The sequence below is a fragment of the Perca fluviatilis genome, chromosome 24 (genome assembly GCF_010015445.1).
Source record: "Perca fluviatilis chromosome 24, GENO_Pfluv_1.0, whole genome shotgun sequence".
In the NCBI taxonomy this organism is placed as follows: domain Eukaryota; kingdom Metazoa; phylum Chordata; class Actinopteri; order Perciformes; family Percidae; genus Perca; species Perca fluviatilis.
In genome coordinates, this window is record NC_053135.1 from 9,408,554 (window position 1) to 9,434,824 (window position 26,271).

Below are 26,271 nucleotides of genomic sequence, written 5' to 3' on the forward strand. Positions count from 1 at the left end.
ATGTACACAGACACCACCCACCGGCACATGTATACACTTCCTGTGCCTTTTATTCATTATTTACATCTCCTGCTTTCGTAGTGACATAACAGCATGAAACTTTGATCTGTGTTCTCTTAAACCGTCAGCACAACTAACATCTCCCCATTGCCCTTCCTCCTGCCCTTTCTCTCTTCCTCTGTGTCTCTTCCTCAAGCTCTCTCTACCTCCTCCACCACCCACAGTGTCTCGTTCCTCCTCCCTCGATCCTTTCCTCTCCCACTGTTTGTCTCTGTAGGAGCCCTCATCTCAAACATCTTGCTCTCCTCCCGGCTTCCCCAAGCCGTCGTCCTCAGCTCCATCTCTCTTTCTTTTTTGTGCTTTTTTTTCTCACTCTTTCCGCTCTCTACTTCTTTGCTTCCCGACTCCTTGTATTATACCTCCCTTATCCCCTTAATCCTCATTTCTCCCTCTCACATACTCCCTCAGCAAGTTACTTTCAATGCTACTCGCTCATCCATATCTGAATGCGTTTCATTTCCAAGTGCTTTTGCGTGTACGTGGAACTTTCCCTCAGCCAGCGAAAGTACATAAAATGTGTGCGGCAAAGTGAACAGACAAGCTATTGTAGAGAATGTAAAGATACAATAACATATTCAAAATGTTTGTGAGACGTGAAGTGCATGAATGCAAAGCAGGAAAGTCAACGTATGCTTTTTTTCTCACTTAAGGCAATGCAGTTGCATATTTAAGCAAAAGTGCTGCGCTACACATCTCTTTTTCTCCCCTCCCTCTTCAGTCTCTCACCTCACCCTCTCCTATTTGCTCCAGTCTAAACTCTTAATGCTAAGTGGCCAGTAGGGCAATCCTGTGGTGAAGCCTAACAGCTCCCAGGTGGGAATATGTGTAACAGCATGAGTGTATGTTAGGTCATCGCTGAAACTTCTTTATCAAACCGCCTCTGAGGTGAAGGTGAAGTTAAAGTTATCTCTCCCCTCTCCGCCTTCCACTCCAGATGCGCCGTGTTCAGACCTGCAGGGCCTGCTGTCCGGCTTGCTCCCTGATGCCCAGATATCAGCCTCCTCCAGCAGGGATATGGGGTGGAACCCTGCGACCGCCCGTCTGGTGGCCAGTCGCTCCGGCTGGTTCCCCGCCCCTGCACAGCCCCTGGCTGGAGAGGAGTGGCTTCAGGTACGAGAGGGTTTTTAATTGCATTTATTGTACATTTTCACTGTATGTTTCCATACAAGCACCAATAATGAACACCGAAATGAATGCATCTACTGGTAACCTATATAGTGCATTTGATATATTGTGCCATGGGGTTAAGTTTAGTGCTAAATATGCAAGACGAAAGCCAGCAACAGTATGGTTGTGGTGTCATTTGTTTGGGGTAATTGTTGTTTTCACAGTAAAAATGTCATGTTTATATATGCAACAAGTAGTCCCTTTAAACTCTGGCTTCCACATAGTGTCATTCCAGCTGCCAGAGGCAACCAAGCTAAAACAAGTAGCACAGCTGCATTAAAACATAACCGTGTGTTGTTTTGTGTAAAGTACATTCATCACCATGCATTTATCTACATCTAATCTCCACAGGTGGACCTCGGTGTGCCTAAGACGGTGCGTGGAGTGATCACCCAGGGAGCGAGGGGAGGAGACGCAGGAAGCGGGGCGACCACAGATAACCGGGCGTTTATCAGGAAGTACAAAGTGGCACACAGCCTGAATGGAAAAGAGTGGAATTTCATCATGGACAGCAAGACTAGCCTACCCAAGGTGGGTGACGGAGGAAGAGAGATGATGTGTTTGCAAGTAAACTTCCCCCCATACCGACAAACCACCAAGATGACATTTATATTTGTGTGTTTTGGACAGATCTTTGAGGGGAACACGCACTACGACACCCCAGAGCTGCGCCATTTTGAGGAGATAGTGTCCCAGTACATCCGGCTGTATCCCGAGAGGTGGTCTCCAGCAGGAATCGGGATGAGAGTGGAGATACTGGGCTGTGACCTTCCAGGTAGGACATTCTGCTGTTGCTTATATGACAGGGGAATCATTTTATATGATAATTTGCTGCATACACTATTCCAGGCTGAATTATTTGCCCCGCGCTGTAATGAACCGACCTAACCAGAAATGAATGGACCACGAGGGAGGCGGCTCACCAGAAAAGTGAGGCTCACATTAGAAATGCACGAGAGTCATTAGAATCTGCCAGAGGTGAGGAGAGACACCCAGCGTTGGCTAAAGGCCTTTTTATAGTTGTGCGTCGAATCGACGGCGTACCCCCGCAGACCCCTCTGCGTCTAGCCTGACGTGCACCTCTCGAAAAATTTAACTACACGTCGCTCGGCCGTGGCTTGGTAGCGTTGCATTTCCCCCGACTCATTTCCTGGTTCTCCTTCTCCATAAACAACATGATATCAAGGAGAGGGTTAACTTTTCCTGCTACACATTTCCCACCGTGGTCAGAAAGAACAGTGGTTGTTTCTCTCACTAGGACTCTAGAGTCGCTACTCGCTCCGAAGCTAAACGCCGTCACTCTCTCACTTTTCCTTCTACACCACACACTCCCACCCCCCCCACACACACATACATACGGCTCAACGCACACACCAGCGCACAAGTATAAACATCAGGCCACTTACGTAGGCTACGGCGAGAGCTCTGCGTGGAGCCTGCGCAGGACTATAAAACGGCCGTAAGAAAGGGAAGCACAGTGAAAGGTTGTGATTTGGATTTTCACCTGGAAAACATGGGTTAGTTCCAACAAGTGTTCAGCAGGGAGCGGACAAGGTTCGGTTTAAAGGAATGCATCCAGAGAGAGAGAGAGAGAGAGAGAGAGCATTGGTTTGTTCACTTTCCAGCGTGGTATGTGATCCAGATGTAGCGCTGCAGTGACACACACACATTTACCAGCGCTTGCACACATATGGACTCTCAGTGTTTACCACTCCCTCTGTGCCTGAACAGGATGACTGGGCACAACATGCTCAGCACAAGCACACACACACACACAAAATACACCACAGAAAGAGAGAAATGTACATTTATCCTCTCCTGACTCCAAAATGTAAGTTAGCCTTCATCAAGGTGGTGTGTGTGTGTGTGTGTTTGTGTGTGTGTTTCTGTGCGTTTACAAGTGCCGATACAAGTGCTCTCTCATTGAAGAGAGATGAAATATCAGAAAGAGCACATCATCATTATCGCCACTTGTGCAGACAGAGTAATACACAGTTAGTACACAGAGTACGTGGCTCTTGTGCTCTGGAAATATGTCAGTGACAGATAGAATACGATTTACATGCAGTCCTTTAACGAGTTTTCTTTTGCTGCTTTAAATACCTGATATCACTTCTCCGTTCCGCACAGGAAAGAATGTGTTTTGAATTAACCGTTTGATCGACAATGAACACAAACCCCAAATATGAAAACAAAATGAAAAAATAAGATCCTCAGGGTCAGAGATTACCACTTGTTGCAGGGGGGTGATTTTATCAGCTGGTGCGGAGGATTTTGGGGGGAATGTGTCACGGAAAGCTTCTGTTGAGGGTCACACATTGTTCACAGGCCTCTAAAACTCAGCAGGAATACTGCTGACATCCTGTAAATCTTTCACTTCCCCTTACACTCACACTATTCACTTCTTTCTCTTCTGTCTTCAGTTAAGCCCTCTTTTGAATTTCTTCTCATTTATATGATTTAGACCCCAAATCCTGCTCAGTGGAGTTTGAACGTAGCAGCAGCTACCACAGTGAGGCAGTATAAAATAAGGTCTCTCCCTTCATTCCTACACATGGTTTCAGTTCTTTCTTTTCCCACCCTGAGGCCCAGTGCGTGGGTCCGTCAATGTTTTTGTTCTTTTTTTTGTTACCATGCCTCCTCTCCTTTCCTCCCCTCCTCCTCCATTAGTCATAACTTGCACCTCTTTTCCATGCTCACTGCTGTTGGTCCTGACTCCTTCTGTATCCCCTGTTGATGCACAGCTGTCTCACACAGACACACACACACACACACACACACAGCCTCTACATTGACAGTTTTTTTCTAGTGTGCGTGCTCCAAAAATGAAAAATGTATGAGCTCAGGAATGAAATTATAGACTCATCTGTAAAGGAAAATAAATGCAAAATATCTTATCTCCCTTTTTCCAGGAAGGATCCTTTCAGTCTTAGGAGCACCGAATTGTAGCGCACACATGCACGTACACACCTGTAATGTGAATCACAGGTGTCCCAGCTTCACACTAGCTTTCTAGTTTCTATAAAACCTCAGTAAATATGGTGAAATGATGACAGTTTGGTACTATACTTGTTTTGGCTGCATATAAGCTCTTTATGTCACTGTCATAGCGTCCCATCATTTAGGAGTGTGTGTGTGTGTGTGTGTGTGTGTGTGTGTGTGTGTGTGTGTGTGTGTGTGTGTGTGTGTGTGTGTGTGTGTGTGTGTGTGTGTGTGTGTGTGTTTGTGTGTGTGTGTGTGCGTGTGTGTGTGTGTGTGTGTGTGCGCTCCACTACCGCCTGGGACTGCCAAGCAGAGATTTACAGAAAAGCTTTCTACATAATTGAAGATATTTTTTTCTCCTCTCCGACATATCGCTGAGTCAGATTCTTTTGGAGGGAGCAATGTCTTTTATACAGAGAGCCCTTTCCAACCTGTGTGGGTGTGTGGGTGGGTCTGTTTTTGATTTGTTGAACAATAAGCATGAAAAAGCATTGATCTGTGCGTACGTCCATGTGTATGTTTGTGAGCGTATGTGTGTGCCTGCGCCGCTGCAGTGTGTATTTGAATGTGGGAGTGTGCACCTCCATAATCTATGCCAGCAGTTCCCCTGGGTCCAGTTCTAAGTGTTGGTGTCTCATCCCATGCATGATGATGACTTGCATCGTCACCTGCAGCAGTAGTAGACACATTATGTAAGACAACACTCCGCTGCAGAGGGACCTTTCCTGCATTACAAGGCCCTCTGCTGCGCATGTACAGTCGGCCTGCTTACGCACACATGGGCCTCCGCATGGCTCTAGTCCTCACACACATCAAGGACAAGTGCTTGGGGCAAGACACACAAGACATTCTCTCACTGTCTCACATAAACATACACAAACGCACAAGTCGGTCCCATTCCCATTGCCGTCGACACTCCTGTCACACCCTGGAAAGGTCAGCACATTTACACTGTGACAGGGCCTGACCTTTTGAAAGCATAGAGTGCTGGGTAGAATCTTAATGGACTAGACTGTGTGTTTTGTGTTTATGTGTGTTGAGTTTTTCTCACACATGGGAGCGTGTGTGTTCTTGCACCCAGGTAACGTATAGGCACTTGGTTTGTTTTAACGCCTGGTCCCGAGACTTAAGTGGAGGACTCAAAAGGTTAGACTGGGAAAAAAAGGCAAAAACAAACGAGAAGAGTGAGCACAAGAGACATAATGAAGAGGAGAAGGGGAACAAGAGATGGTCTTGCATTTGAAACGTCGGGAGGAAGAGAGGTTTGAGGGAAGAGGGTCTCTTTCCTTGCCTCACCTTCCCGGTGGGCCGGCAGCGATAAGAGTCTCATTAGGTAGTTAATGACAGGCATAAAGGACATGACATTAACGCTGGGTTAATGTCAGAAGCCGTTGCCAGCTGTGGCCAGCCCTTTCATGTCTGCCATTTCTCCAGCTGGGACGGCGTCGCGCTCATTTCCATAGGAAGTTCCTTTAAGCGGATCAATTGTGTATCACGCCGTGTTTGTCGCCCTTAGTGCCTTTAAATGTTAATAGTTGTCATGCAGAAAGACCAGTAGACGGCTCTAGTGTTGCCACTAACAGCCAGCCAGCAGAGCAGAGCAAAGAGTGGTGATGAATCCATGTGACTTGCATGCTTGTTGTGTTTCTTTTCCAACTGATGAGCTCTGTCCCCCACAGGACATCTTCAGGCTTTTAAGTCTCAGAGTTGTTTGGATAAACTTAAATGTGACATGTCAGAAAAAGCTAACAAAGCAATATGAAATATAATATGCTTAAGAATCCACTTTCAGAAAAAGAAGCCAGGGTCGTACATCTGTAGCTGCGATGGTTATACAGGGAGAGACTGAGGGGAAGAACAGCTTACACAGTTTATTCACATGATAAATTTGGATCTTCGGTTGAGACGTGACCCAAAACCTCCGCGTAAACTCCCATCACACACCAGGGTTGACCCATCTGCTCCTAATAACACAGCGCTTTCTCCCACTTCACATTCCGACTGCAGCCTGTTCAACATGTGTCTGTTTGTGCGCACATGTGATGTGTTTTAATGAGCAAGTTGTGTGTTGCATGTGTTTTCTTGTGATATGTGTGTAAATAGATGTTAGGGGTAGAGAGAAAATCATACATTTCACTTTGTGTTTGCTGTGTCCCTTCTTCTGAGTGCGTGTGAGTTATAGCGTGAGCGAGACACTTGGTAACACAGACGCACACAAGAAGTGTGTGTGTGTGTGTGTGTGTGTGTGTGTGTGTGTGTGTGTGTGTGTGTGTGTGCTCTCTGACAGCCAGTGAGTAGTCCCAGTAGAGTGTGATCATCCTGTCCAAGGTCGAGGGGAGTTTGTTAGACACATCCATCCATCAGCCTTAACCCCAGTCCTGTATGCATGTGAATGTGTGTGACTCTGCATCTGTGTGTAGTAGCACGTGTGCATTTGTGTGTGTCTGCATATTTGACAGATACTGACGCCTGAGCACCCAGACATAACATGACGGGGCCCCCTTTGGGTGCTCTTGGGCTATCTGCGCCTGCCCCTCTCCTGTCTCTGGCACACTGGGTGGGATGGCCGTATGGAGACAGTAGACAGGACTTAGTTAGTTTCGAGCAATGACCTCACACACTCAGTTATGACGTGCTTTAATTTACACTTGATATACAGTGCTGTTTATTTTAGTCTGAAATATGGGTAGAAATTATTCAAAACCGCAGTATAACTTCAGTTTCCTGTTTAAAACATTGTCTCACTGATATTAAAGTGAACCTGAACTGTGCAAAAGAGATTATATGCAGGGGGGACGCTTGTGAAAGCTGAAGTATGCAATGAAAAAAATGCCAGGCAACCAGTGGACACAAGGAAGTTGTTGGTCCAGGCCAAGATATAGTCTGGTACATAACCCCATAAGCTTTTGTATGGATCAATCAAAGATATAAAGTGCAAATTAGTGGACTTTAGACATGATGTTAGATGGATTTTTACCTTTCGACAGAGCATGTCATGGTTGTAGGCTTGGACCCAAATGCAGGAAGGCGAGGAGAGTGCAGCAGTTTGAAATAATAGTAATTTAATAAGAACTCAAAGAGACTTACAAATGTAAGCAGAGCAGGTGAGCAAATCCAAAAAACACAGGAAGACGGAAAGAACGAGTACAAATCCAGGAGAAGAAAAAACACGGGCGGGAAAACCAAAAGACAGGAAGGAAAACCAGACAAGACTAGGGAGGAAAGACAGACTTCAAAATAAAACAGGAAACACTAACAACAGAAACAAACAATCATGACAGAGCAGGTCGAGCTGTTTACCCTTGTTTCCAGCCTTTATGCTAAGCTAACCTGCCGCTGGCTGTAGTACAGACATGACCGTAGTATCAATCTTCTTCATCTAACTCTCAAGAAAGCAAAAAAAAAAGTCGAACTATTAGCTTCTCCTTACTGTGCTATCTTAATAACTGGAATATAGGCCTACTGGAGGGCCATTAAAGCTGCATATTTCATTACATTCTGGTTCCTTTGTTGCTTATCACCTCCTCTCACATCTGTTATTTCCTGGCCCTCCCTCACGTATGCTACCGTGGAATAATGATACCTTAAACAAACATTAGGTGATTAATGTGTCCTCTGTACAGTAATATAATGTCTGAGGATTGTTTCATACGCCCACCTTTGACCTGAGCTGTGTTATGTTTGTTTCTGTAGAAACCACCACGCCGGCCGACACCGTCACGCCAACTCTGCCTGCTGACATTGAAACCACCACAGTCCCCATTTCGACTACAGGTGAGACCAGGAAACAAAGACAAGAAATACTGTATTAATAGTATTATTAGGAAGCAGTAATAGAAAAGATGAAAGCCTTTTGAAAGGGCTGTGTGACATAATGGAGAGCAGCCGTGAATGCTTCTCTATCTGAAATGATTTCTCACACCTTGGTGCCCTTTGGCTCTCGCTCTAACTCTCTTTTCCTTCCTCACTGCTCTCCACTTCTACAGTAGCCACCTCTCCTCCATCAGACAGCGTGTGTGACTTTGACCATGGCCTGTGTGGGTGGACGCACGACCCCAACGCCCCTCTGCTCTGGTCCCTGCACAGCCACGGTGAGTCTCCTCAACAGTCATGTGAAGATTCTGCGTGACTCACCGCTGCTGTCTGGTTAGCAGAACAACTCCGAGCTGCTTCAGGGAGCTTCTGTTTTTCTCAATGTAGCAAGCAGGGGTTGTCTGGGTGATTTTACAAAACAATGCAGTTAGCAGCTCAGGCTGATTACGGACCTCTAACATGGGATCTGTGCTGCAGAGATTTTATGTATGCAGCTGCAAGGAAAATTCCATTTCAACGCAGAAAATTGCACAAACACGAATGCATTAAGTTTATTTTATCAACTTCACTCAGTCTAGACAAGACACTAATTAAATGAAGTCTCTTTGTGCATCTTCATTGAGTCCCTTTTCAATTTGATTAAAATGATTCCTTAAATTGAAACCAGTCTAATTTAGCAGCAACATTGTCTGCCAGCCGCGCCGCTCTTTCCCGAGCGAATGAGAATGAAAATGAATTTGAGGGAATGAGAGGGGAAAGAGACACCGCCATGTCAAGCACATACAGCCTGTGTGTCAAACGTCTCTGCAGAAAGGGGTTAAGACCCAGTAGCTCCAATTAAGTTCAGAGCAGTAGATTCCGAAGACGAGCAGTTATTCCCAGTCGTCCGTTACTGCCTCTCCATTACCGCAGGCACATCCCAGATGATGCTGTGTAGACTTACATCTACTTAGACACTCCATGAAGAAATAATAATTCATTTTCCCTTTTATACATATCCGCGGATCAAAAGTGCAGCTTTTGGCTTGTTATTAAAAACTATATAAGATGTATACTGCTGGGTTTAGGGAGTTCTTTTTTATAGCACTATTTATAATTTTTCTTGGACAGGGTAAGGCAGTGTTATCCCAACCTTGTTTTAAAATTCATTGGTTTTGAGCATGTTTCCATGAAAGATTCAGCATCTCTCCAGCTGGAAAGAATTAAACAGGAGGTTTTTTTATTTTTATTTTTTTGTCAAATTTGTGATGTCACCTGGGTCGTGTTCAGCAGGGCAACAGATCTCACTGCGAAGGCAGAAATGTTCCTGAAGCGTGACCGATTTAGGTCCTAGCCATCTTTGACAGGGGGCTTCAAAGCAGCTTCTTTCATCACGGCCGGATTGGAAAGGGTTGCTTGGATTAGTCAGGTTGTGGCTTTCATGTATGGAGTATCATTTCCAGCCGTTTTGACACGCCACGCCAGCCTTTGATATTCCTGTTGATGTCAAAGGTCAGAAATCCCAGCCAACACAGGATCATTATTTCACTGCTATCAAATCGCTGTTTAATCCTCAATGGAGTTCCTTTTCTCATGTGACCCAGAAACCATGAGCTCCTCACCTCTTGACCTCAGTCATGAAACCAATTATTAGGCACAGAGGTGGAATTAGCCATCATATTTTGTGTTATTTGGCTTAATATACCCCGCTAGTAAAAACACGCTAAATAGGCTTCATAGATTGAATCCTTGTTTGCTTCTCGCTGCAGGAGACCGCTGTGAAATGGATTAATAATGCTCTGTTGTGCCTGCGTACAGCGAGGCAGTCTCGATTATGAGCTGTCTGGCGAACAAGAGGCACAACAATGGGGGGTTCGCTGCAAGACGCCACACTTCAACGTGAGGCAGACCCGACGGAGGAGGCTTTGGTGCACACATTAAAATGTGTAATAAAACACCTCGTGGATCACAAATATGATTCGTCCGCACATCCTCTATAGTCGTATACACACATGCAGTATATACACAAGAAAACAGTGTCATGTGGAGCAAGGGGGAGTACCCACACACCACTCATTTGAGGGCTGCGAAGGGCCAAGGGACATACTGCCACACACTGTCTGAAGTGTCACACACAGGCGAGTCTGGGCGTATGGCGGCCAGAGGGGAGCTGTCAAGTCGGAGGAAGATTTGTCCCTCCAGATACTGCTTGTCGGAAGTGGTAGAAAGACCGCACAAACACACACACATACACACACACACAAAATCTCACACACACAGACACACACACACACACACAGCGAAAGGTTATGGACCCAGTCACTCAATAAGTTGAGCATGGCTGGATGTAACTGTAAGGTACTTTGGATGAAAAACAGATGCTGTGCAGATAAACATTGTGGTGTTACTGGGAATCAAAAACTGAAACAGACACACACTATGGGAAATACCTGTACGATCCCTTTTTTCTTGCTTGTAACACACACACCGTTGTACATGATAAAGCAGGTGATTTAATCTGCAGATTGTTGATACTGGACACTTTCCCACAGGGCCCACTTAAGAAATTCTTCACCAGACGCCTTTTTGAGTCACTGTCTCACACACACACACACACACACACACACACACACACACAACACACACACACACACACACACACTCACTCAAACGTACTGTAGGCTCACCAATCTCTCACAATGGAATTCATGTCGGCATCCAATTTGCAAACTAAACATCCTCTGGTGTAAACAAATGGAGTGGCGTGCGTTTTGTTGGGACTTTTCCGCTGTTGAAGTCATTTACCTGGAAGGGAATGAAGAGAAATAGGCCCCGAGGGTCTTGGCTGGAGTTCTGGTAGCACTCCATGTAAGAATGACGCTCTCACCGGTCCTATTCTTCCGTGTGTTTATATTTGTCATTTCCCTATTGTTTGGTGTGACTATTGTGTGGTAGCGATCCCGTTCCTGTTAACAACTCGTGATTCATTTCTTTTTTGTTTGAGATATCTGTAATTGTGTGAAAACCTACTGTGCATATGGGTATTTATGTGTCTACGTCTGCCTGTATGTGCAAACAGTGATGATTTATGGTTGTGTGACTGTATGCACACACAGTATGTGTACATGCTCCATTTGTGCCCCACAAACTCATTCCAGCAGCTTCCATTTACAGTGGTTACCAGTTATACAAGTCTACACATCCTTTCAAATTTCCTAGTTTTTATTGCCTCGAGGGCTAAAATGAAAACCCATTAAATTAGGCTTTTTTCACTTTCATTTGACTGTAGCAACCAGCAAATTGAAGGTTAAAATAAAGCCCTGCTCATTTCTGGCAGTGTTACAAATACTAAAACAGCTTGGTTGCATATTGTTGCTCTGAATTTTTTTTTCTTTTATTTTTCACTTGATCCAATGTATTCCTGAGTTTATCCAATAGGCTTTAAAGGGTTTCATATGTCAGGATTTTCAAAACATGGAAATCGCCAAAGTTAGTCTGTACAATCGTAGTACATCTGGATTTGGGAACCCTTTGAACCACAGCTGAAAGAGTGTATGGGGACTTGTGAAATTGGCATTACATTTTACACTTATTCTGAGTAAAACAAAGTAATCTTTCATTATCTCCCCTCCAGAGCTCAACAGCTATCTGTACATGGACGCCAGCCTAAAGACAGAGCAGCAGCAAGCCCGTCTCGTGAGCCCCGTGGTGGCGGCAGACACCGGGCCCCTCTGCCTCCTCTTCTCCTACCAGCTGTGGGGGGAGGCCCAGGGCCACCTGAAGGTCCTGCTGCGGGACGCCCACAACGAGGAGACTGTCTTGTGGACACTGAAAGACGATCAGGGCCCCGTCTGGAGGGAGGGTCGCACCATCCTGCCTCGCTCCCCTAAAGACTTCCAGGTAGTAATAAACCAACATTCTTTAGGTTAAATAAAGAAGGCGACTAGAAAAGTCATAACAGCAATGCTATGAAAGCACCAGACTTCTGGCCAATATCAGCTATATTAAAGTATGTCTGCTTCATAATAAGCATCTGTGTCAAACCCTTTATTATATGTCTCCCCAGAAAGAGAAACATGTCTTTAATGTATTTATCAGGGTAGGTGAAAGGGAGAAGCATTCATCTCAGAGCATATGAAAGCATCACTTTCAGTCTCTCCGTCACCTTAGGCCAGGTTTGACTTCAAAAGGAGCTTAAGTAAGCCATATTGTCTCTATTGGCTGTGTGATTGTTTGGGGATCGCTGTGCATTTGTCAGAGACATCACAAGCAGTTAATGTTCTCATAAAAAAGTAAGTTGAAGAATCTTGCAAAGAACGGGAGGATGATTGCAAGTGTTGGGTGCAACTTTGAAATCAGGGGCACTGTATTAAGTTTTTATTTTCTTTCTCCTCCTCCTCCTCCTCCTCCTCCTCCTCCTCCCGCTTGTCCCCGTTCTCAATTTGCCCCCCGCCCCTCCCCCGGTCCCTGTTGCCTTCATCCTGACTTCGTCTTCCTCTTCTTGTTCAACTTTTAACTCCTCCTCTTCCTCCCCTGTTTTGGATGCCGTAGGTTGTGATGGAAGGTTTCTTTGTGCACGGCACTAGAGGACACATCTGGATAGACAACATCCACATGAGCTCTAGCACCCCTCTGAAAGAGTGTACACGTAAGTCACACACAAACGCACACACACACACACACACACACACACACACACACACAACTCTCTGACAGACAGACCGGGGCAAACTGTATTTTTTGCTGAAATCTTTTCCCTCCAGAAGAATATTTAAATACAAAAAAAAAGCAAATATACATACACACACACATCCATTTGACCCAGCAGCTCCCTCTCATCCTCTGTCAACTTCACCATCGCCTCATAATCTCGCCCTCCCATCAATCTGCCATTTCCATTCCACCTCCTCCACTTTCAGCCCGAAGGTCCTTGAACAGTGACACACATGAAGTGATAAACACCCTCGCCCCTTTCCAATCCTCCCTTCACTCCCGCACCCTCCCATCCCAGTTTCAGAGACACCCCACCGAATACAGGGATGAAAGGAGGAAGGAGAGGGAGGGACAACATTTATTCCTCCATTTAAAAAAAAAAAAGAAAAGAAAAAGAAGAATAGGAAAACTAGGCCATAAACGCCCCTTGGGCCCCGGCGATGCTAATCTATGTTTCATTAGATTTCACTTCTTCTCTTTCTCTCCTCTCTCTCCATCTCTTTTACACTCACTCCTCTTTCGTATTTGTAAACAGAGCTTTTCCTGAGCCGTCAAAGGGAATTACTAGACAGGCTGTTTCCCAAGCAACTTTCTGGGTGCCTGGTGTGAGCCGAGCGCCAGCACAGCCTCCTTAATCTGGCCCGAGCAGGGGCTTTGGAGAGGGTCTTAAACAGATCAGAGACCGAGCCGGGGGTTCAGAGTGCTTTGGAGCTGGACCACAGTCCAAGTGTCATTTAGGGAAAGTGTGCATGTGTGTGTGAAGTGTCCCTAGGTTGCGGCATACACTCATGTTTTTGCATCAGTCATTTTTGTGTGTATGCGTGTGTCATGAGAGTCTTGAGAGAGTCTAAGCAGCACAGCAGCCTGGCAGGCAAAGATGACAGCCCAGCCCCCCTCCTGCCTTCATGCTGCTGTGTTTCCTCCTTCCTGCCTTCCCTCCCCTCCTTCGCCACTCCCAGAGCATTCTGGGATGTTTCTTATCACCCAACGCAGTTTTTCACAGCGCGTTGGCGTTCCCGCCAAAAGGCGGCAGTTCCCAAGTCGGTTTCCCTCTTTCGTTCTCTCCCACCCGCCCCATGACACACACACACACTAAGACACACACACACCAGTTCTTTGTGTTTGCATTCCAGGCAATCAAAGTGAAGGTTCTGCTCTGTGCATTTGCAGTAAGCCAAAAAACCCTGCCCGCTCTAGTTTAACTGGACTAGGCAGATAAACAACTTGAGATGCGTAAACTTTGCGTACGCACACACACACACACACACACACGCACACGCACATGCACATAGCCTATACACTTTCTCAGCACAGCCCCACTTAGATTTCAAACTTACACAATGTGCTCTGTTTGAAATTGCATTCTGGCAAAGAAGCCAAGTAAATGCCATAACTCACGTGAGTTATCCGAGGAATTAACTTAAATTTCCTCAGGAGGACTTTGATAGTCTTGTGACATTTGTGTGACATTTGGCTGACTTTTCCCTCGTATTTAAAGTTATCTAACAGTTGTCTCTCTCTCTCCCTCTCTCTCTGTCTCTGTTCCTGTCTCCATGTCTGCCTGACTCTCTCTCTGTCCTCGCAGAACCCATTGCAGCATTTTCTCCTGAAAATTCCGGTGAGTTTGACTTTGATCTGATGTCACTTCCTGTCTGGTCTTGCTTCCTGCTCGTTGGTATGCACTAGCCTGGGGTTTTTTTGCTTGGTGGCACTAAGTAGCCCAAACCAGTCCTCACCGTCAACACAGAGGCTGAGTCTGCTAGAGCTGTGTGATTCCAGATCAATAAATGTGCATTAATTATTAAAACCCCTTGCTAAAGTCTTAATTATCAAATTTGCAAATACCAAATAAATTTTCCCAAACTCAAACTAAGTTGGAAGATAGATTATTTCAGTAATGCGCTGTTGTGCACTAGTTTTACTTTGTCAGTCTCTGGAAACAAAGGATTAGGCTCAAAACGGCAAACTCTGCATGCATGACAAGCCAAATCAAGTGCACCTCATGGAGTCAGATATATTTGAAAAGAGCTACATATTCTCAGTTCTACGCTGCCTGACACAGCCTGAAGGGTTTTAAATAACTGTCTGCCTCGTGAAAAATATTTAGGGCATCCTGGGGGACTCTATGAGATTGATGTTAGTGTTTTGGCATCTCATAATGTCTTCCAATAAGATAAGAGTGCAAATGTGATGTGTGTGCACTTCTTTGGCTTTTCTACTCTTCCGTCCTCACACACGCACATGCACTCACACACATACACTCACACAGAGTCTCTAACCCTTGACACACATGTACAAACACACACATTAATATCACCACACATACACACCAGTGTCCCCGGTGAAAAGCAATCAGATAGAGTGACTGAGCAGCGGCAAGCACGGGTGTCTCTCTCTCCTCTCCCTAACTCAGCTCCGTCTAATGAGTGTGTGCAGTGTGAAGTAGCAGGAGCATGCACCATTTCCCTCTGTAATTATGTGACACGGTCCAAAAATCAGGATGTATTCAGCTCAGCTTCACTTTCCGTAGTTCAATTTGACATTCTCTCGGTCTTACGACTCTTCACATTAAGTCTGTATGGTACATTTGGGCTTTTTTTTTTCTTCAGCGTCTTCAGGGGTTCGTTTTTGCATAGCAGTCTTGGATAGTCGGATAGAGGCTTCTTGGAAGGTGGTTAGTTGGTTCTTACCAAGAATTTAAGAAGGGGGTTCAAGCCAGGGGCAGCAGTGTAGAGGATCTGTGGAGATAGTCTCCAAGGAGACAGAGCTTGGCTTGAGGAGGAGAGGACTGGCCAGGAGGCCGATGCATGAGAAAGAGGAAAATGAAAAACCAAGAACAGAGAACAGGATAAATTATGTACTCAAAACAAATCTGCCATCTCGAGCCAGCTAAATAACAAATCCCAATCCAATATCAGCTACGAGCGCTCTGGAACATTGGAATACCATGTGGTGTCTGATTCTTGCATGGTTCTTTATCAGGGGGCTGTTTGTGACTTCCTGTGCCAGTGCGAAACAGGAAGAGGAAGCTACTTAATTCAATGTGTGTGGGTGCTTTTATAACTAATTATTTTGGCGTTCGTTTCACACCAAGTCATTCCATTGTAGCTTTGGGAAAAAAAAAACTATAATTGCATTGAATTTGACTGGATCAACCATTGGACTGATTTCAAACCAAATCTCTTGATGATCTTGGTGTGAAAACTTGTCCTCCAACTGCAACCCAAGCTACATGAGAGAAATGGATGCATTTTAATTTTTCCTCTTTTTTTTTTTTGGGGCCTTGGAGATTTATTTAATTTTTTGCAACTGGCATGCTTGTGCATGCTCATATGAGGTGCACGCCTGCTGTTCGTATGATGAAGACCAATAGGGATATAAAATAGAGAGTTAAATGTAGAAAATAAACAAGTGCCACTCCTCTCTTTTCCCGCTGGCAATTATTCTGTATCTCTCCACCAGGGGGAGGCGTTCCTGTGCCTCCCTTGCCCATCCACTGGTATTACATTATGGCCGCCGGGGGTGCCCTGCTTCTGCTGGCCGTGGCCATCTTGGTCAGAGCCCTCTGTTGCTGCCGACAACACCTGGCCACCAAGAAGAGCCAGCTATCAGTGGCCTATCACAGCTCCTCACAGTGCTTCCAGTATTCTAACTGGTCCTCCAGTATGGCCGCCCCAGGGGTGGAGCCAGTCCTGACAGTGAGGCTGGACAGCCGGGACCGACACCGTACCCTCTGCTGAAAAGAAGCACTTAGCTGCGTAGAGCAGGAAGCCAACTTGTGATGTCCGTGGCAGTGTGTGTCGTGATGCCGCAAGATTGACAGAACATCCACTCGACCAACCCCTCCCTCATTTAGTTTACAGTTGCTAGAGTGATGATGATGACATTGTCCTAAACTGCCAAGTGAAAATTTGCAAAGAAACACTGTGTGCTCTCTCTCTCTCTGTGTCACTAATGGATGTAGCTTTCGGTTGCTGTTTTATTTGTTCCATTAAGGAGTTTGCTGTTGACATTCTCACACTTTGCTGCTCCTGATGTGAGGACTGAAGTCTGAGTAAGTTATTTATCTGAACAGCTTGCTTCGGACCATTGAGTGCCGTCTGGCTCCTCATAACCCCAACGGTCCTCCTGGAATGACCCCAGCATGGACATGCACACAGACATGTGTGGGCTGGGACGAGAAGGGGGTTGAGCTGGTTCCGCTGCGAGAGCCAGCCAGAGCTGCCAAACCACAGACTAAAACAAGACCCCAGAGACACGAGGAGCTCTGCAGTGCTGAGAGAGAGAGAGAGAGAGAGAGAAGGGAGGGGGACTGTTAGGCTGAGAGGCATCCAACGTGCTAGCTGTGGAAATTAACTGGCAAGCCCCAGAAAATAAAGCTCTTGGTATCGCTGTCATAACAACATGAGATAGCTGTGATATGAGTTGTACCAATAGTGAGGGGGTTGTAATGGAGGAGGAAAAAAAAAAATCCTTCCATTGTGCTTTTCAACAGAGCATGTGCACATTTAAAAACAAAAGAATGCAAATCCATCATACTTTAAGTCCTGCATCACAAATGGAGATAACCAGCTCGTTTGATTGAACGTCTTGTCTTCTCCTGATAAAGGCATCAGTCAGTGATGGATGCAGCCGTCTTCAGTGTTTAGTGTTTCATCTTGATTCTCTGCCGTAATAAAGCAGCCGTTGTTTTCTATTCCATCATTCGTGCTTCAAATCACCTGAATACGTTGTTCTCCATGTCTGGATATTGAGAGAAAAAAAAAAAAAAAAAATAAGAAAAACAAATCTATTTATAAAAAAAATGACTTTTTTTTTAAGATAAAAAAACACACAACTTTTTAACATCAATTTTTCTTTTTTTTTTTAAACTAAAACAAAACAAACAAAGCTGACCAGATGAAACTCATGCTGAGGTTTTTTTTTTTTTTTTTTTGGGAATTTTTTTTTTTTTTTTTTTTGGTTGTTAGTTGGGGTTTTTTTTTTTTTTTTTTTTTTTTTTTTTTTTTTTTTTTCCTCCAAAACCCCACAGCCCCCTGGACCAGCTGGAAGACATAAGTGCAGTGTTTTGCTGTATACAGTATGTGCACCCTTGAGAGAGATCCAAGGCATGAAGATCAGAGCAGAGCTCCAGCTATTGATGGTCCTTTCTCTAGTGCCATTAGATTAGGCTATTAACATAAAATAAGACACAGCTAATGCACTTCTTACTAATGTTTAACATATCCGGGATCTAAAAGAAGGTTTTATTGTGAAATTTCTCGAAACTCTGACCGAGCTAGACAAATTGGCACCAATTTCATTCTCATCAGTCGGTACAGAGGTGGCGAGGTTTGACACGCTCAGTTTAACGCTCTAGATTGAATGAAATTGAGATCTTCACTCTGTGGCTTAACAGGCTGGGCTTTCGTGATCTGTCACACCAGCAAAAATCCGTCACATACTAGTGCACAGCTCAGCAGAATGCACCACATTTGTTGCCACAATTTAGAAGCTGCACTTTTCTCTCCAGAGTGGGAAAGAAGTGTTTTTTGGCACACTCTCACTATGTGCTTTTAAATCATCTTGGGGGAGGAAGGATTGGACACCCTACTTGGGCCATCTCGACACCGTTACGCTCCAATCCTCTAATAGTTGTAATTAGTAAATGGACATATTACATTTATTAAGACTGTGGTAAGCACTTTTCACTCCCATCTACCACACCTCCGCCGCCCAATGTGCTGCCAACTTCAGTTGCCCCGGAAACAGTATTGATAATGCCATTGGCCATCAAAGACCTCCAGATCTAGACGTGTGCCTTGCCAAGCAGTTACTCCCACTCCTGCATGCTTGCCAAGAGCAGCAAGCGCAAACACACACTTACACATTGACACAAATGCACACACACAAAGAAAACTTATCTAAAGTTTAAGTACACTTGAGTCATTTGGCTCAACTAAAGTGCTGCAGCCATTGCTAGTTTTACCACACTCCTAATCTTCCAACTCAGACACTGACATACGTAATCAATTTTCAGTTCACACCACCTTTCAGAGAAAGACTTTCACAAGCACTACTTAAATGTTGAAATTTTTTGCCACTATTCTTTTTTCTCGTTTTTTGTCTTTTATCATCTTATACACCACTCTTAAACTTGACAGTAACAGTGTCGATGATTTTAATGGTGATAATGATGGGTAATGTTAATTATTTGATGAACATGTTTGCATCTTTATTCACTCGGAATGAACAGTCTTATAACATCAGTATGCTATGTGATGACTGTGTTTGACAGGAATGTATCATAATGATCTTTCTCTATTAATAAAGTCATATTTTTCTATTATCCCAAGACTTTTATGTGTGTGTGTATGGATGCTAAAATTACTACATGGTCAGAATTGACACCAACTATGAATTTACAATATCCAGAGGGTTATTTATCAGTAAATATTTTGTGGTCCTGCAAACTCATGACCAGTGCCACCTGATATTACTGATTCTAAGCATTACAAAAGGTATTAAATTGGAGCCATGTGTAGAATTAGCTTGATGCTTAAGATTGTGTTTCCTGTGCTTCTCTCTGACAGTTAAGAGACCCAATGAATTTGGAGATGGACGACTTTTCAGTGGCAGAGACCAACTAGGTGGAGGTAAGGCACAAAGAACTTACTTACACCTTTTAAACATCAGAGCCAGAATTGTAGGTGGCTTTCACACCTGCCTCATTTAGTTCAGTTGAATCGCATTAGAGTTCGTTTTCCCCCTTGGTGCGGTTCATTTGGGCAGGTATGAATCCAGCAATCGCACTCAGATGCGCATCAAAAGCGGACCACGAGCTCTGGATGAGAACGTGATCCAACTTCGAACCAACCCAACTATGTGTACCACGCAAGTGTGAGCTAAACGACTCCTGTAGTCAGGTGTGCTTTGCGATCTGCGATGCAGCAGCGCGTGCAAATTGTAGCAGCTTGCAAGGTTTCTCTCAAAGAAATAGACTGCGGCCAAGCTTGTCGTCACTCACATTTCCGTGGTCAAACCAGCAGCCGCTAAAGTTGGAGACAGACACCGGCACAGCAGAGCGAAGTCTCGTGGGTAGAGCAGACGTAGTAACGTGTCTGATGTCTAATGATGTCTAAAAATTATTTAAATTAAATAAGCTGGTTTGCAAAAAAATATGCACTAGTCCAGAACACAGGACATTCTTCCTGTATTTACTTCCTGCCCCCAGACACATCTGACCAATAAGCGGAGTGAACGTTCTTGTCTGGTTTGTAGTGATGCATTTTGGTTTGCTTGGACTTTTCTCTGTGTGAAGCAAAACCGGGCCACTGGGAAACCGCTCCAAGTTTACAAACTCATCAACCGATTCGGACCGGAGAACACAAACTACAGGTGTTAAAACGTCTAGGTCACTTCTAGTGGTCGTGAAATTAACTTTTCTCGTCTACTTTTTCTTCCTCCTTCCCCTCTCGTCACAGTTTTGCAATTCCCTGAGTGGAACACAGCATCGCCATCCTCTGAGCCTCCGGTGACCCGCATCTCAGAGAAGGACAACTCGTGGCTGTACACCCTGGACCCCATCCTGGTCACCATCATCGTCATGAGCTCTCTGGGTGTCCTGCTCGGGGCAGTGTGCGCCGGCCTCCTTCTGTACTGTACCTGCTCCTACAGCGGCCTGTCGTCCCGCTCCTCCACCACCCTGGAGAACTACAACTTCGAACTGTACGACGGCCTCAAGCACAAGGTCAAGCTGAACCAACAGCGCTGCTGCACCGAGGCGTGAGGAGGGTCCGAGGGAGGAAAACACAAAAGGAGACTGAACGAGAGATGCGGCCATTTTGTGAAAAACCTCTCACTATTTTTCATTTCCTCCAGTTCACTTTCAGTTTGCTTCCTCAGTGGTGCAGATCCCTGGACGCATGGACAATGAGAAAGCCACTTTTTTTTTTTTTTTTAGCTCAAATGAGAACTCGTTTCCTTCTCGGAAAAAACGTGGCACAGTCCAGTGTTAGTCGTTTTTGTGGTGAAAGAACCAATGAGAGAGTGCAGTGATGTTAGGCCTCAAAAAATATCTACACATATCAATTACAGATTCCTGCTCCACCAAAAGAGAAGTGTTTATAAATGCATCATAGATTTGTAAGAGGTGTAGTTTTGAAGCTGGATACCGTAAGCTACACATACTGAGTCATAACACATTGTGTTGGAAAGGTGGTAGGTTAGGAATGTGCTTAGAAAGCGTCTTTTTTGATCACATGTGAACACAGTGGCCTAGAACTTAGCTCCTTAGTGTGGCCCGTTGGCTTTTTTTGTTCCGTCGTAGACTCTGCTACCTATCAGCCTCAGTTATCCTCTTAGTTCCTGACAGTCTGTGGTTATTTTTGGTCACAGACGTCCATCGAGTTTGTCTTTCTCGGTCACTCTCTTTCTGTTTAATGTTTTCGTTCTGGCCTATCCCCAGTCTGTGATGGCAGATAAGTTGAAAAAAAAAAAGAGGCAAAGAACATGTATGTGTGTGTAAAGGTGGTAGGGGGAAGGGGAGGGGGCATTTTAACACATTCTTTTAATGACAGAGAGAGTTATTGTTAGATTTAGTTGTCGGAGACTGTTGTTACTGGTTCCTGTCAATGAGAAGGTCATGTTTACATTGTGGTTAATAGTGAAAGGTCCAGGAGCTTTGGTCGGTGCAACCTATGGATTGCTGGTAAGGGCAGAGACTGAAAACCACTGAAGAAAGACAAACAAAGACAGAGTGAGAGAGACTATATGACTGACAGAGCACTCAAATCCCCTGCCTCTCTCTCTCTCACAGGGGCGATGTTCTCCCTGTGCTTTTCGCGAGGACAGAAAGCAAACGGGATCAAAAACAAATGGCAGAAACAGCTCGTCTCAATTGACTGTGCCCGGACACACAACAAAGCCTTAAAGCAAACTGTTTGCAGAAATGTTGAAAAAGGAACGTTGAGGCAACACAAGAGAGGAGGTATCCATCTCTCTCGTTTTACATGTGGACCTCAAAAGCCATGATTTAAAGGACCTACTCCCCCCCACCTCACACATACACACAGATCACACCCCCGCCTCAAACTACTGGTTGATTGCGGCTGTTTTCTGTTACTATTTTTCTTTTCTTTTTTAATGTCTGCTCTCGCACAGCAAGGCGGGCATTCTTCGGGACTATTTTGAACCAATCAGAAGGGGTCTTGTGTTGCACTCTCTGAATGGACTCATAAGCCATGAGAAGGAGAGGGTGAGAGAAGAAGTCTCCCTCCCACGCACATACAGTACACACATTACTTCACTTGTATATACAGATGTATATACAGAACATGAATACACACCCTCTCTCCCATGAAACTTTGGACTCACACACACCGAGAGGCGCTCAGACCTAAAAATGAAGGGAACAATGGTTGCTGCTGAGAAGCCAGAGGTATATATTTAAGACCATGTCGTACACAAATGCCATGGATTCACTACACACACATGCACTCAACATATCATCCCATCCACCATCACCATGTACACTCACACACACACGCTGTCCCTCTCCTCTGAGGCCCACTTCTCTGGACCCCACTGACTCTCTTCAAAGTGCCTTGGAGCCTCGGGGATCCAGCTTGCCTTTGGAGCCGGTATCAGACACAGTAACTTGACTCTGACAGTGACAGTCACAGCGCCCCCCCTTCTACCCGCGAGGACCAAACAAACGTTAAAAAAGGACAGAATCCCCCCTTTCGCACTGCTCGGACTGCTGTTGTTGTTGTTTTAGAGGGATCTTTGTACAGAAATGCTCTTTTTATGATTGTTATTATAATTATTGTTATGATTATTTAATAAAGGATTTATACCATACTGAGGAAAAAGCTGGCTAAGGTTTTCTTGCTGTGATAGAACAAAGGTTTGATTGATGCAACATTTTCGTAGCATTGTTGACTGTAGACACAACTAAGTTTCACCCACAAATTCCATCTGAGACTTCGAGCCAAACTCTCACTTTTAATTGCAAGAAGAATACACACGGGGAATCTCTCTCACACACACACACACACACACACACACACACACACACTCATGTTCTTGCGCTCTTTCTTTGTCACATACACATACATACATAATGCCATAATGTTGTCAGCCTGGTATATTTGGCCTCTAATCTCCACATGATGTCCCATTAGTATGGACCTCTGGTGGCCCTCATTTAGGAGCTCCAACATCAAAGCTTTGAAGGGCCCGGCGTCTCAGCCACACACCACACACACACACACACACACACACTCACTCATACAGTACACATGCAATTACTCTGCTTCTCTTTTATACAGCTTACTGAGTCTCCCACACACGGTTCCATTTATCCACATAAGCTTTCCTCACCTAAATGCAAACCCTATTAGCAAATACAGCCCAGAGTTTCAGATCCAGATTGTGATATCTTTGACTCTTTCCACCAGGTCTCGTGGACTGCCAAAGCGGTCCAAATTATGGTAGCTGTTACAGTCATGACTTTGAAGATAAAAAATAGTGCTAAAGTTATTGTTGCATTTCTTAGCTTGTATGCGCTCCTGAAATGTGTTTTTCTTTACTGAACTAGACTGTCATCGTAACTTTTTAATTATAGCAATGTTTAACACAACTTTATGAGGATATGAAATGGAGCCTGTAGCTCAGGTACCACATTATGATCCATACAAAGCAGAATGACACGCGTTTGTCACTGCACAGCGGCGATGGCAGTGGCTGTTATCATGCTCCGGTCCGTGACATAGCGGGCCAATTACCATCTCTGAAAAAAACGCAGACAATCCCCAGTCCACCAGAGGAGTGCGATGCCATCTGCTCGCAGGTTTGATTGATCCCGGCAGAACAGTCACGACCACATCACACGAATGAACGCCGACAGGAAATTACCAAAGGAGCCAGATTGTCATTGTTCCATACCACCTCTTGTTTTCCCAACCAAATTATTCAAATTTTTTTTTTCTTCCTGTGAGTGTGTGTGTTACACAAATGTTGTTTTTGTAGGTTTTTATCAGTCTGTAACGACACACTGCAGGGGCCCTTTCCTTTAGCCGTCAGATCAGAGAGTTCTTTTGCCTGTGAAGCTGAGGCGGCCTTCAAAGAAAAAGCTCTGGCACCCTGTAAGTCGATAGGCCAGATTGAGGAGGGAGCCCATTTGAGGGTCGCGCCACAGGAAGTGACTGCAACACACAGCTAATTAATGTGGAGATTATGTAATCAAGATGGAAGAGAGGGCAAACTGGCAGTTAGTCATCACAGTTAGGGAGGAAACTTTATTTAGTTGTCTAACTTAATCACTCCGTATTATATTACTGCATATAGGCTTCTCGCAGTGTCTGAGCAGAGGGAAACTTTGGTGTGTCAAAGGACATTGGTTTTGTTAACCATTAGAACTAGCTTGCGATCATGCAGAATATTGATAAAATAGAATTTTACCTTCAGAAATCAGAAATTCTCCACATCCTCCTCTCTGCATCTTCAGTGAAGGTCTTGAGAAGAAAGCCAGACTAAACCTTACATGTCTTTGAACAGAATCCAAAATGCTGTCACAAACTGCAGCAGCGTTGCATATGCACATGCAGAGACTTACATGTTTCTCACACACACACACACACACACACACACACACACACACAAGCGTGCACCCATATCCCAATGGTCTTCCTGGGAAGGGGGCCCAGATAATCTTGTCTGGCCTGCCAGCGGTTCAAAGAACCTATATGGGTCAGAGTGGGGAGGGTGTGTTTGTGTGGAGGATGGAAAGGGGCTCTGTGGCAACTTGCCCACCAATGACGACAGACCCAATGACAACAAATGCCAAAGTCTTATATAAACAACAGGCGGACCATCACTTCCTCTGTGACATTATCATCTCCCCAACACCAGAGGATACTGCCTCCGAAAACAAATACATGGAGGAAATGATTGGGATGAGAAAAGGTCCGTTCAGAGCTCCAAACTAGGCCAGCTTTCTTGTCATTGTGAAGCAGCACAGAGGAAATTAACTTGATAAAAAGATACCAAGGATGATTTGAGCCAATTTTGGATCCTGTTGTCCAGGGACCACAACACTGATGGTCTGTTTTTGCTCTGATGCTACTCCCTCTAGACTGAAGCTAATGCCTCATGCTGGGATCGCTCAGCAGCGATGTTTGGGTTCAGAGCTCCGGATTTGATTTCCAAGAAGCATCTGATATTTTCTCCCATCGACAGATTTGATGCCATCATATGGTATCTGGAGCATTTCCTCGTGACTGAACTTTTGTTGTGGACACGCAACGTGACTCGTGGTCCTATGTGGTGGGCCACCTGTTCGCTCCACTTGAGGCTGGTGTGTTTACAGTTACGGTTGCCCTGTATAGCACAAGAAACGTGTTATCAGGCAATGCGGGGTGCCTCTCGCAGTGGGTCCTAACCATCTGTCTGGAGTGTTTGTGGTTGAGTTTGAGTGAAGGTGTTACAGCACTTGACGTCAGAGACCAGTACAATTTCAAAATTCTTGTTGCAGTTTTTTTTTTATTCTCTTCTCCTTTCTTACCTACATTACCCACAATGCACCTTCGATAGTTCTGTAACAGATTCAGGTGTGTTTTGCAGCTAATGAAATATTGTGCCTTTATAGCAAATCTTGTGCCTCTATAGCCTCAAGCCACATATGCAGTAGTACTCCCCATCACCTGTAGACTTTTATGAAATTGGTGGATTTCCCCTATAATGTAGGACAAGAAGTCACACCACAAACCTTCCTAATAACCTGTTCCCATTTAGTTTGGGTCCTCTCTTAAACATCCAGTCCACCCATCAGCAATTAAGTCTTGCAATTAAGATTGTATTTAGGTAGAAAGAGTGGCCATTGTTTTCTAAACATAAAGGAATAACTGATGAAAAGTTTAAGCGCAACCTAATTCTAAAAACAGATCAGAAGACTTCTTCATCAATATGAACTCTTGAACCTTAGAGGGGGGAAAAAAAGCTAAAAATATATCTGCCAATCACAGGTTAAGTAAAGGAAAGCTGTTAGTGGAGCAATCATACTTGACAGGTTGTCAAGATTCCTGAACAAAACATCTTAAAGCTTCTGTGATCATCTGTTTGACGCTTGCACTGTAGACAATTCTTTATTCCGAATCTGTCAAATGATTTCAGCAGAGCTGAGTCACCAGGCCTGTTATTATTTGAACAAGCGTGGCGATAATAGAACGAAAAACAAAGTTGTATTTCATGAAAAGTAGTAATGAATTAACAATGACAAAAAAAAACATCAAGAATGCAGCTGGGGCATATTTCAGAAAGCAAATAAACAGCTGTGCTCATCATGATTCACTCTCGCTGTCATTAAAGGGGAAAGAGTGAAAGAAAATAAGAAATAGAAAACCATCTGAATGCCTGAGCCTGTTGTGTGAGGCTGCTATCCCAGTTTAGTTTGTGGAGTAATTGAAATGGCCTTCTCATAACTTTTTGTTCAAATTAGGGCTCTTTCATTATGTATTCTATCGAGGCGATAATCAAATTCAATTGCACTTTGAGACCCATCTGTTCCAAAATAATTGA

The 26,271-nt window shown here is 44.6% G+C and overlaps 1 protein-coding gene across 2 annotated transcripts in view; it reads left to right on the plus strand.

The window, feature by feature from the left end:
- Nucleotides 1-22,565, plus strand: part of nrp2a (neuropilin 2a) — a 60,434-nt gene extending 37,869 nt beyond the window's left edge. Inside the window, exons 9-18 of one of the 2 annotated variants that reach the window (XM_039793269.1) lie at nucleotides 995-1,170; nucleotides 1,579-1,758; nucleotides 1,858-2,002; nucleotides 7,903-7,983; nucleotides 8,196-8,300; nucleotides 11,636-11,901; nucleotides 12,553-12,649; nucleotides 14,300-14,332; nucleotides 19,287-19,349; nucleotides 20,178-22,565. In XM_039793269.1, the coding sequence (XP_039649203.1) occupies nucleotides 995-1,170; nucleotides 1,579-1,758; nucleotides 1,858-2,002; nucleotides 7,903-7,983; nucleotides 8,196-8,300; nucleotides 11,636-11,901; nucleotides 12,553-12,649; nucleotides 14,300-14,332; nucleotides 19,287-19,349; nucleotides 20,178-20,482 (1,451 nt within the window). In that variant the 3' untranslated portion in view covers nucleotides 20,483-22,565. Of the gene's footprint in view, nucleotides 1-994; nucleotides 1,171-1,578; nucleotides 1,759-1,857; nucleotides 2,003-7,902; nucleotides 7,984-8,195; nucleotides 8,301-11,635; nucleotides 11,902-12,552; nucleotides 12,650-14,299; nucleotides 14,333-16,176; nucleotides 17,009-19,286; nucleotides 19,350-20,177 lie in introns of those variants that run through there. The other variant, XM_039793270.1, reaches the window with a different exon arrangement.
- Nucleotides 22,566-26,271: the final 3,706 nt, after the last annotated feature.